Source organism: Labrus bergylta, chromosome 15 (genome assembly GCF_963930695.1).
Source record: "Labrus bergylta chromosome 15, fLabBer1.1, whole genome shotgun sequence".
Taxonomy (NCBI): domain Eukaryota; kingdom Metazoa; phylum Chordata; class Actinopteri; order Labriformes; family Labridae; genus Labrus; species Labrus bergylta.
In genome coordinates this window covers 13713209-13725520 of record NC_089209.1, presented here as the reverse complement: position 1 = coordinate 13725520, position 12312 = coordinate 13713209, and the positions used below count along the sequence as shown (strand labels likewise).

Below are 12312 nucleotides of genomic sequence, written 5' to 3'. Positions count from 1 at the left end.
CTTTTGTTTTTCCTTTTTTTCAAAAACCAGCCTCTACTATCTGGTTAGGGATGCATGAGAGGGATAAATACACTTAAAACAAAAGTTTATGAATCATATCAGAGACTAATGGAGCAACTGTTACGGTGATGTGTTTGAACCATTTTGAACTTAATTCATTGGGAACCTTTGAGCATGTTTAGCTTTTCATTAACATAATTATGATTACTGGATCATCTTAATATGCACGTCTGTACAGTTTAATAAAAATCACATCATATTGTAAAAACAAATATTTCCTCATTCCTTTTCTTGTGGTTTGGAAGAAGGACGCTTTGCATGTATAGACAGTGTTGCATTAAAACAACAGTGAACACAGGAGACTGTTGCTACAAACACAGCCATGCAGAGTAACACGTTAGACTCGTTCCTGACAGAGGAGCTCATTTTTATGTTTAGGTCATGACCTTATACAAAATTACTACTATAATACATGTTGTTATGTGTTTTTCAATACAATATTTAACATTTTATTAAAAGGTATTAAACTTTGGTTTCATAACTATTATAGTCGCCAAGCTGTCTGCACACCAACTCTGTCTTCATGGCTAAAATGTCTGGATAACTTTTGCCTTGATCATAATGGAATTTGTATTGCAGCTGCAGCATGCATAATCCCTACAAGATGCGACCTGTTAACTTTGGTGATCCCCAGACTTTTCTGCCGTGAGCCAAAATGTACAGTAGGTTCACATTTGTGGTTTTGATTGAAATTTCTGAATAATTATTGAACGGATTGCCCCAAAACTTATAACAGACAATCATACCCCCCTAAGGAAGAATAACCTTTATAAACAACAACAATAACAACATGACATTATGACAAAATATCAAGTAAGTCTGAGGAAGCGCATGATAGCTGGAAACGTCACTATTTGCAAAATAAATCCTTTAAACGGGAGCTCCCCGGTGTGAGGATCTTCTTTCTTCTTTATGCCTGTTTGTTTTGGATCCAGCACTCAAGGGATGTGCATGTTGTTTTTGGATTTTCTATTATGACAAAATATAATTTTCATATCAAGTTATGTCATCAGCCTTAGCTGCAGAATGGGTTATGTGTTAATTAGCATATGTTTCCGTGCTATAATGCTAAATATTAGAGGGAACATGATAAAAAAGAGGAGCCAAACATTAGCATGTCAACATTCTCACTGTGAGCATGTTGGCAAGCTAAGTCCTCCTCTCACTGGGGTGTGGGGAATGCTTTTAATAGACAATGTCTTGGAAAGTGGATAAACCCTAACAAGCATGCCTCTCTAGGTAGCATGTTGTTGCTTGTATAGTGTTCTTTTGTGTCTTCTCAAAGTGCTTAACACACTGTAGAGGCTGCTTCGTAAAGTGTCCATCAGAAGTAACTCGTCTCATTCTTCAGATCCCATTCATACACAAAGCCGAGGAGCTATCTGGGGTTCAATATATTGCCTGAGGAGACTTCGACTTGTTACTACAGGAGCTATAGGGATCGAACCCCCAACCTTCCAGTTTAGGGAAGACCGATTCTACCACTGAGCCACAGCCGATAATTGTGGATAGCTCTATCGACTAATAGCAAGATAAGGCATTCATATATTTTTTTTATTGCACTAAAAGTTAAAATAATGTAATAGTAGTTTTAAGGTTCATGTCATGTTTTGATTTGAATCATCTACAGACCACTATGACCCAACAGTGATTTCATCCTGCAGTTATGTTTGTTGCCCTTTTCAGACTTTTGATTTAGATTTTATTGAAACGCTGGAATCTATTAACGTCATTCAGGTAATATAGGAACTTTCACACTCGTGATTAAGTTTTGCACAGAGGTCTCGGCCCTGACAACTTTGAGACAAAGAATATCTGTCCGTCTGATCACAAAACAATTTTATCCCAGGAATCTCTTATGAACAAAGCACCTGTTCATTATCAGGCATAAATACTCAGAGTTAATCTTCATACAACATGTGACAAATAGGAAAGCACATCAGGAAATGAATCAATGAGTCAGCCCTTGTTTGTGCATCCAAACTCACTTAAATAAAAGATCAATAGTTCAATAAGTCTTTGGTGGCATACCCATTATAAGCTGTTTATTATACAATAACATTTCTTAGAAGCTGTTTTACATCGAATTTTTTGAAACATCTACATGAATATGTTTGTGTATTATGTGTGTAAAACTGAATGAAGGAGAACACATCAACTTCATGCTAAGAAAAGAGACTGGTTCTTGGATGACCTCTGCTGACTTGCTTATGGGATTCTTGGCAATGATGCGACGCCGCTTATAGGACTCAGCAGACTTTACTCCACTCAGAGCTGTTCACAAGGCAGACTTATTTTAACTCACCAACAGTTTTTGCCCCAAAATGCAATGTACAACATCAATTACAATCAATCAATCATCAATCAATTACATTTTTTTTACAAACCCTGGCTAGTCTGCTTGCCTCTAGAATACAAAGTTAATATTTAAGTTACTAATACTATGAATACACCTTTTATATTCTATTATATTTGCTATTATTTATTATGTTCTGCTGACAAAATCCCACGAGTTCTTAAAAGCTGCATCTTATGGAAGCTATTGCATTCACGTGGGGAATTTTTTTTTTGCCTGGTTTCTTCTTATAACGAGATCTTTATCTCGTAATAAAAAGAAACCAGGCAAAAAAAAAATTCCCCACATGAATAAAATACGCTTCCATATCATCTTTCCTAAAACAATGAAAACAAAAATGCTGCAGAAGTAGTATTAAATATATAAAAAAATACTCAAAAGCTTCATCTATAATCATAGTCTGTTAAAAAACGACATGCTTCACAGTAACCCATCACATATTTAGGGGGAAACACAAGGGACAATAAGACTGGACGGTGAAAAAAACAGATTTTCAGGAGACTATAGGACTAACTCCAGCTAAGAATAGATGAATCTTGGATAGATAACTTTATTTCTGCATCATTTAAGATGTAATATTTAACAAATCACTGCGGTAGACAGACATTAGTTACTTAAAGAAGACTGTGTGGCGCTTAAAGCCATCAGGTATCACACCCTGGATTATATCATTTCATTGAGCAGGTATGGGTTTCCCTCTCGGGCAAAGAACAGACCAATCAGAAGCCGCACTCCACACACAGTCCTCTGAGGCGGGGCATCACACCAGACGCTCTGCGCACTCATTGGACGCAGCGCTCTAAGCCCATGGCTTGCCAGCCAATCAGAGGAGTCTGTCGATCTGACGACTGGATGAGACTGAAAACCGTGTTCTCTCCATGGTTGGTGGTGCTGCTGTGGCAACTCAGCGATACATCACTTTTGATGGGAAGTACACACCGGGGTTTATACATCAGTCTGTGAAAGAAGCACCAGAACACACCTGAAGAAACATGGACATCCTGAAGTCTCTTGGCCACCCGGAAGAGGTTTTCAACCTGTTTAAGTTTAAGATGGGGGGCTGCAGCACCGTCATGCCGAAGTTGGATTATGTGAGTAAAGCGTATTTTATGAAACATAACTTGTCATATGAGGAAGAAACACCTAAGGGTCGTTCAGGACTGTTCTTTAAAGCACACAATGTCCTCTTTTTTTATCTCATCAGTAGGCTTCAGGCTAGCTTCCTGTAGCAACGCTGCACATGTTTAGTGTGTAACCTGCACTCACAGGGTCAATGCTGCTCTCTTTTTGATCCTTCATGAGCTGGTGGAAAAAAGAGTTACCTAGCAGGACTAATTCGATCTGTGCCTGCACGCCTGCGATTGGCTCAGATATACACAGGAAGATATGACCATTGACTCGGGATTTAGGTTACATAATGAGCTTGGAGGGTTCATCAGTGGGCAGAGATGCTGTGCGCATGTTTTAAAAGCTAATCCCTCTCCAATGTGACCCTGGGAGACAGAAAAGTGAAGAATAAGGAGAGAGGGGGAAAAGCATAGTTTGTCTTTATTGTGCCTTATAAATTGGCCTATAACCAAACGTGTATCTGAATCTTGCCCATACATTGCATAACAACAAAGTCTTTTTTTTCCAGTAAAAAAGTTAGAATGACATCCCTCCAAAACCTCTTAACCATAGGCCACTTAAAAAATATGACTTTAGCCACACTATGAGCTACAAAAGTGCCAAACCAGGTGGTTTTAAAGAGGTGAGTGAACCATGGATTGGTGGTGTAGTAAAGGCTAAATCTTTTACGCACATGTAGCCTGGCTCCTGACCTGTGACCTCTAAAATGTGTCCCCCAGTATATTAAACACATTTAAATAGTAGTGGAAAGATAATAAGTTTATCTAGCAGGCTCTGCAGAATGTTGCTATTGTTAGATGTGTACCTTGATTGCTTTTATTCCTCAATGTTTTATAATTTTCCTAGTTAAATTCTCATCCGACTTGTTTAGTTTATTCAGATGGATTGTTATTGTTTCAGGGTACTTTTTTTTTTATTCAAAAGTCTACCTTCAGACAATCCCTATTTTGGAGATTGTGCCTGCCAGGTTCAACAGTCTGCAAGAAAGTCGAAGCATTTCTCATTCACGCTGAATTAAAATGGATAGCTTAACTGATTATAACACACACAATATCGTTGTTCTAATTTCAACCTAAAAAACAATAAGAACATATCATGAACATGCTAAATTATCACTTTTGATGTCAGTCAGATATATATTGAACCCCCCATATATAAATATAGAGGCTACAAGGATGATCAAACTGCTTTTTAAAAATATTGGTTTAAGTTTAAGTTTCAGGTTACATAATTTACATATTAAGCAATACTACAGGTCTGTTGGGCAGTGGGCCCACCAGAGAATAAACCTTCATAGAGGCAAATAAGGTGGTGAACAAACACATCTGGAATGACCTACACAAACACGACAATGGACATCATGTTCCTCACATTCACACCGCCTTGGACGCTCTGTACGTCCTGCAGAGTATTCAGTCTGCAAGTCCAGAGGTTTGGTATTTGGATTCAGTCTGCATGCTCATAGCGTGCAGTAAGACAATATGGATCCATGGAGGTACAGCTCATATTATATGTCTTCCTGTGAAATATTTTTTGGAAAGGTTTGGTGGAATTCAGCCACAGGGCCCACGTAAGAATCAAGGGGAGCTGTTGTCAAATAACGACTGAACAAACCCTTTGCTGCCTAAAATGGGATTATGCCCCCCCCCCCTCCCCTTTTGTTTTATTTGGCAATGTATGTTTTCCTAAACCTCCTAAAAAGTTCAGGAGTTGGAATAGTTGTCCGTTTCGTGTAATCTGCAGCCTCACCACTAGATGGCACTAATCTACACACTCATGCTTTAAGTCCTCAAGAGTGTGTTAAATTTTTTTTTTTAACAAAATAAAAATATCAATTGGAAGAATAACTTTATTTGACTTCATAGTCCTTGGTCATGCTCTGCTGTTAAAAGGATCTGTGGCTATGAGAACAGTACATATTTGGCTTCGAGCAGCTTTAAAATATTTTATAATATCATATTAAGATCCCCGAACCAACTTGGATATATTTACAAAGATTTAGACCACCATTTGGATGATTTGCTACGCAGATATTGAGACCCATGTGCTTTTTCATTCATATCACCATTTGTCTGTTGTAATATGACTGTTTCGTGTCTTCTCCATTGTATCTTGTGAGGTTCTGTTTATTAGCACAGCCACATTTAGACTCCTACAGTCGTGTTAGGAAACACGCAGCTCGTGTTGTTTTGGGTCGATGTGGGAGGTGCAGTGGGAGGCGTGTCGTAGCGTAACCATCACCGCAGATCTACAAACGCTGTGGAAGGACCCTGTTCGTGCGCGCGGGGATGGCAGACTGTTTTTAGATCGCTTGGTGCGCTTGATTTAGCTCTCCTGACGTCCTACCCAAAAATGTTTTCACCTCGCTCGACCTACTAGCTCGCTTGTCCTCTGCATGGCCTGCGTCTTTCAAAACTCTCCACAAACCGTGGCGTCAACATGGACCGTCTCGTTTCATAGTTGCAGCTCTCGGTCGTGCTGTCAGGTTATTCGTATGGCCGGAGCATGCTGCAAGTGTCCGGTCTCTCTCTCCGTGCTCAGGCGTTCTCTCTCGGTGGCTCCACGGGGCTGCGGGTCCGCTCCTCCTCGGTCCCACCTTCTGGGCTGGAGGCTGGGGGAGCGGGGCCTGCAGGAGGCCGCCAGACCCTCCAGTGCGTTTAGACCTGCGGGAGTTTACCGACACACGGCCCTTCTCTGTGTCTCCTGCCAGGAGTCCATGAGCGAGAGTCTGCGGACCTGTTACCTGTACCTGAACCAGACCAGCCGGAGTTTCGCAGCTGTGATTCAGGCTCTGGACGGAGAGTTAAGGTGAGTAACAGCTGGACTGAGCCGTGTGGGATGCAGGTGAAGGGGTGTGTGTGTGTGTGTGTGTGTGTGTGACTCTGTAGTCATGTTTTCTGTCCTTAAGGGCAGAACCAGGGGCGTTGACTTGGGGTAGCCTACTTCCCTTTTTTTCCACAGTTTTTAGTAAAACAAAGAAATAAGAACTAATCAGATTTATTTAAACATATAAAAAGTTGAAGCCTGAAGCAGCATTAACATCCAACATCTTTTGGGTTTTTTCCTCTTAAAACCAAAATCTTTTCACAGAAAATGCAGACACATGTAGTGCCAGGTGTTTGTGCAAGGCACCAGTGTGTTTTATCCCAGACATGTGGCACAAAGAGTTCTTATCATTAGCTTATCAATACAAACACAAGTTGAGCCTAAAAAAACAAAAAAAAACAAAATGCAATGAAGTGGACCGCAGACTGAAGTTTTTGTGTGTCTTGCGTAATTCTGACAATTGTTCTGCACATTAAAGACATTTTATGCTTTAGTTTAGAGAAAGTAAGAGTAAGGAGATAACATGATTAAACATTTCTCATTCAAGTAACACTCAATCTGTTAAGGCGTGCCGTCTTTTGATCAATGATGTAGTTTGTTGTGTTTCTGGACATGTTGCAAAGTGGCCATGTTGATATTTTTAAATAGTTTATTTTGTCTGTGCAACAGTTAAGGGGCACAGAAAGTGGAATAAGCAGTCGTATTTAACCAGAACATTCTTCCATCTTAGAACCTGCAACCATCAAAATGTTTTTTTTCTTGATTGGTTACTTAAATGATCGATCATTCCTCAAAATTGTAGCTGAATACATTTTGATGAATCAGCATAGGTCGGCCAATTCAATGCCACCCGTAGATAAAATAAATAATATTGGTAATAATCATAATTATCACCATGATCATTTTTGGACACAAACAACTGGCTTTGATGCTGCTGCCCTGCACAATAAGATTGAATGTTTCTGTAAGTTAGAGTAACAGTCGGTAAACCAACAGGGACAAGGGATGTAATGTGGTCGGATTCTTCTGGTGACCTGTGATGAACTGAAGCAGGAATCCTAAACTGTTAATGTTACAGACAGTGAAGTCTGCTGCTGCTCGATGTCTAATTTAAGATCACTTTTCAGGTCACAACTGTCAGGAAAGAGACGAGTGTGTTTTTAAATACACATACCCCCTGTCGAAGGGAAAACCTTTTCCTACAGACCAAGCTGAACTCTACAACTCTGCTTGCTATTTTTGTCGAGTGACGAGGCAGATTTTCAGTCGTGAATGAATGACCCATTTTCCAGCTGCCTTTAAGCCATCTTATTTCATCCCTTCCTCCCCGTCTTCTTCTTTCTAGACACGCAGTTTGTATCTTCTACCTGGTGCTGCGAGCGCTGGACACAGTGGAGGATGACATGAGTATCCCTCTGGACAAGAAGGTTCCCATGCTGAACGATTTCCACACCTACCTGTACCAGGATGAGTGGTGCTTCACAGAGAGCCAGGAGAAAGACCGACAGGTTCTGGAGGATTTCCCCACGGTCAGTCGCACTTCCTGCTGGTTCACAGAGGCACATTAGTCAGGACCATAAGTATTTTATTTTATAGTGGAAGTAAATGACAGACAAAAATATACACATCAAAAAATGTCATTACGACAGAGTTTGGTTTTTAATTTGTTGTCTGAGTTCTGTGTGAAAGAAAAGGTTGTACAAATCCATCCATAATTTTCATGTGAACTTGTTATCCAGATATCACTGGAATTTAGAAACCTTGCCCAGGAGTACAGAGACGTCATCTCGGATATCTGCAACCGCATGGGAGTGGGAATGGCTGACTTCCTGGAGAAGAAAGTGGGATCCATGAAGGAGTGGGACCTGGTAAATGAGTTTCTTGTTTTAGAAATATGTTAGAACATCAGAGGAGCTCCATTTATGGTACTTAACGTGAGCTATAACATAAAAAAAATCTTAATGTTGGATCACGACCAATTTGACATTTTTAAGACTGATATCAATACTATGTTTAGAGGTAAAATGATTAAGTGAGCTGGAATGAAAATGCCTGTTTTTGCATCACAACTGTTACCTTTATTCCTTAAAGCCCTAGAAGATAATAACTTCTGCCTTTGAAAAAACAACATTTTTGATCCATGAGTCGTCAATGACTGCACATTTTGCTATAACTTAAAACTGTTGGATCAATGTTAAGCCTGCTCTTTGCTTCCACTATAAAAAGCTAACACAATGTTGTCTTGTTTGGTTCTTTTGTGCAGTATTGCCACTACGTCGCTGGTCTGGTCGGCATCGGTCTGTCTCAGCTGTTCTCTGCGTCCCAGCTGGAGGACCCCGAGGTGGGCCGGGACACAGACTTGGCAAACTCCATGGGCCTGTTCCTCCAGAAGACAAACATCATCAGAGACTACCTAGAGGACACGCAACAGGGACGTGCCTTCTGGCCACAAGAGGTGAGATCGGGATATGAGAATGTTTCGTTTCAACAGTCTGTATGACCAAATCAGTTAACGACAATATGCCTGAACACATTTTCATTAGCAGTGAGTGTTGTAAAAATGTTGAGTTTATACAAAGAGTGTTTATATAACCTCATGAGCTCCTTTTTATTAGTTTGTGCATTGATAGTGAATCCATACAAACTTCAATATTGACTCACATTTAATCACCAGCAGAGATTTTACATACAAGTTTTATCCAGCAGGGAAAGTAGTCATGAAAAATAAAGTTTCTAAAAGATGTTTTTTTTTAGCATTTTATGTGTCTTTTAAGGATCACAATTCTGTGACTGTTAATGGAAAGAAAAAAGCTGACTCCTTTGAGATCGTAACTTGTTGTGATGTATTGTTGCCTCGTGTCTCTGTGTTCCTGTGCAGGCCTGGAGTCAGTTTGCAGGTCATCTCGAGGACTTGGCCCAGCCAGAGAAGCTGGACTCGGCTCTCTCCTGCCTCAACCTGCTGGTCACTGACGCTCTGAGACACGTCCCGGATGTCATCGCGTACCTGTCCCGCCTGCGAAACCAGAGCGTCTTCAATTTCTGTGCCATTCCACAGGTAGACGCAGATTGTTTTTAACTAGACCCTCACCAATATGGGATTTCTAAGACTGAGACTGATGTCAGTGTAAAAAAAGTTATTTGATAACTAATGCAGTAGGCCATAAAGGGAATTCAATAGCTACAGAGAAGTAAGACATTTTCTGCATAATGTGCCCAAATGTTGCTCTGATAGGAGTGTGCACAGGTACTCAAACAACAGCTTTCTAAGGCAGATACACCCACTGTAAAATATTTAGCAAGTTGTCCACCGACTCAGCAGAGCTCTTAAGACTTTGTTTTATGTTCTGCAGACTGCACTGAGAGTTTTGTAAACTACATAGTCATGGCACTCTGTTGGAACAACTATATGATGAAACAGTTCTTAAATAACCCCATGCCTTGTGATGTGAATTATATGTTCAGCCAAATGTTGATTATTCTTTGAAAGGCAAATGTCAGCCCGATAATTTGGACAACTGATACAGTGATCCGTCTGGCTGTATTTTTTTTAATGCACTCCAAAAATGAAGAGACTGAATTTAATTTAATTACATAATGACATGTTTTTTTTTTTATTGTTAACAATGCAAGAGATTTTTCATCAATATGTCTCAGGTCATCTAATTTCTTTCATTTCTCCCACTTGACTCCATGTTGTTCTTCTCTCTCGACCAGGTGATGGCGATAGCGACACTATCAACATGCTACAACAACCCCATGGTTTTCCAGGGAGTGGTGAAGATCAGAAAGGGACAGGCCGTCACACTCATGATGGAAGCCACCAACATGAGAGCAGTGCAGAGCATCATTGCCCAGTACAGCCAGGAGGTGTGTTTGTGTATTTGTTCTACGACTTCCTCGTAATGGTGCTCCAGTGAGAACACGTTAGCTGTTTTTAAAATTTAATACTGATGCGTCTGAATGACCTACAAAAGCATAAAGACCACAGCGAAAAAAATGGTAATTTCTTCATAGTTATTAATAATGCCTGAACGTGCTGCACAACGTAAGTGTCACATAAATTGCTGAACAGCATGCAGCAGGAACAACCTTTGTTTACATTTTCCCGTAGCAGAGATTCTATTTAATAGATACGAAGGTAGCTGGATGAGATTTTTTTTGTATGTGAAGAAAATGCTACTTACATGGTCATATGGCCTTGTGGGAAGTTTGCACACCCTATTTACCTACACTTCATTTCTTACTCTCGCTCTCTCCCCGATTTCTGACTCTACTCAGAGTCCTGTCTGTCCACTTAAAGATTTAAAAGCAAAAGAATGAATCTTATCTAATAAGCTACCTACTCAGGTACAGGACAAAATTAGCATGATTAAAATGATTAAATGTAGCACTTTGCCAGAATGTACACAAACAGAAATGTCCTTAAAGGAGTTCTAACTCAGTAACTTTGCTCTTCCTCCCTGCAGATTTTACAGAAGGTGTCTCTCACTGACCCATCACGGGATAAGACCCTGCACATCCTGGCTCTAATCAGAGAGAAGTCGGCTCTCTCCCAGTCCAGCCTCCCCTCCCGGACCCACCACCTGTCGCCCATGTACCTGTCTGCTGCTATGCTGCTCGCCGCCCTCAGCTGGCAGTACCTCAGCACTACAGCTGCACAGGCACAGGGCACTGGAGACATGCAGGGACAGTAAACACCCCCGCCTTGCTACACCTTTCCTTGGAATCCACAAACTCAGAAAGCACCCCCCCCTTAGCCCACTCTGGAGGTCCAGTTCTTCTCTGACTGGATGAAACTGGATCACCTCTGTTCACTTTTTACTATCAGAGGACCTTGGACATAGGTAGACTATGGAGGTCCTGGTAGCAGACTGCTCTCATTACGTTGTGTAGTAGTGGTTTCTAGAAGTCCATCTTGCATCTGGATACATTTTCTGACAAACACTGTGGGGTGGGTATGTTCACTAGCAAAAACGGCACATTGAAACATTCAGGGTGTTTTCATGGTTAATGTAAATTGTGTTTTATTTTGTTCAATTTGTTAAAAAAAAGTTTGACCCCATAAATTGAGTGGATATATATATATATAGAATATTCAAATATTTTATGAAAAGAATTACAAATTAAATTTTCTACATTGACTGCAGACATTGTAAAATGCAGAACAAGGTATTATTATTTTGGTCAATTGTTTTTTCAAAAAGCTTAATCTTGATGTTGTGTCAAATCTTAAACTAATTACATATTCCACTACTTGTGTTTCTTTAGGAGAAGCACTCTGTAACACCAGTGCATGTTACAGTAACTGCACTGCATGTAAAAAAAACCAAAAAAAAGAAACAATGACAGTGTACATTAACAGTAGAGCTAAATTTTTTAAACACTGGTGTCCGTGTTCTTTCTGTTTCTACACTTTGACCTTTGAAATAGGACAAAACGAATGATGTGCAATTCGGAGGTCGTTTTCACATGGATCCTTGAAGTGAATAAGGGAGAACAAATGTATTTTCTTATACATTTGATATCTGAAAGAAACTGTTTATTTAAAATGCTAGCTAAAGTGTCCTTAAAAGAGCTTTGGGGAGTAGAAAGGCTAGCACAGAGTAACCTTGTACAGAACCAAAGGAGAGATACAAACATTGCTATGTAATGTGACATTTTGATTTGTACATATTTGAACAAATAAAGACGTGGAAGAATCTTAACAGTCTGAGTGATTGTGCAAAAAAAAAAAAAATGCAAGTCATGTTTTGGTTTGTAGCTGGATGATTATTGTTGTGTACTGTTACATTTGATAGATGACAGATTTAAAATGAGATTATATTCTCATATTTTACAGCACAGGCCCAAGGTTAGGATATTCTGCTGTGCTTTGTTTTTTGTTGGTTATAATTCTGAGACCATATACACTGTGTACATGTGTAAATCTCACTCTTTAACTC

The 12312-nt window shown here is 40.0% G+C and overlaps 1 protein-coding gene across 2 annotated transcripts; it reads left to right on the top strand.

The window, feature by feature from the left end:
- The first annotated feature begins 3285 nt into the window (after positions 1 to 3285).
- Positions 3286 to 12075, top strand: fdft1 (farnesyl-diphosphate farnesyltransferase 1). Of its 2 annotated transcripts, XM_020647400.3 has the most exons (8): positions 3286 to 3507; positions 6255 to 6352; positions 7716 to 7899; positions 8110 to 8238; positions 8634 to 8825; positions 9249 to 9425; positions 10085 to 10237; positions 10837 to 12075. In XM_020647400.3, the coding sequence occupies exons 1-8, from the start codon at positions 3409 to 3411 to the stop codon at positions 11062 to 11064; spliced, it is 1260 nt and encodes a 419-aa protein (XP_020503056.2). In that variant the 5' UTR covers positions 3286 to 3408; the 3' UTR covers positions 11065 to 12075. The 2 variants fall into 2 exon arrangements, with proteins under 2 accessions (XP_020503056.2, XP_020503055.2); XM_020647399.3 differs by lacking the exon at positions 3286 to 3507 and having other exon boundaries at positions 5222 to 6352.
- Positions 12076 to 12312: the final 237 nt, after the last annotated feature.

Coding starts and splice junctions, on each gene's coding strand:
- fdft1 (XM_020647399.3), top strand. CDS start 5,940: ATGGCCTGCGTCTTTCAAAACTCTCCACAAACCGTGGCGTCAACATGG. Junction 9,426..10,084: donor ATTTCTGTGCCATTCCACAG/GTAGACGCAGAT, acceptor TCTCTCGACCAG/GTGATGGCGATAGCGACACT. Junction 10,238..10,836: donor TTGCCCAGTACAGCCAGGAG/GTGTGTTTGTGT, acceptor TCCTCCCTGCAG/ATTTTACAGAAGGTGTCTCT.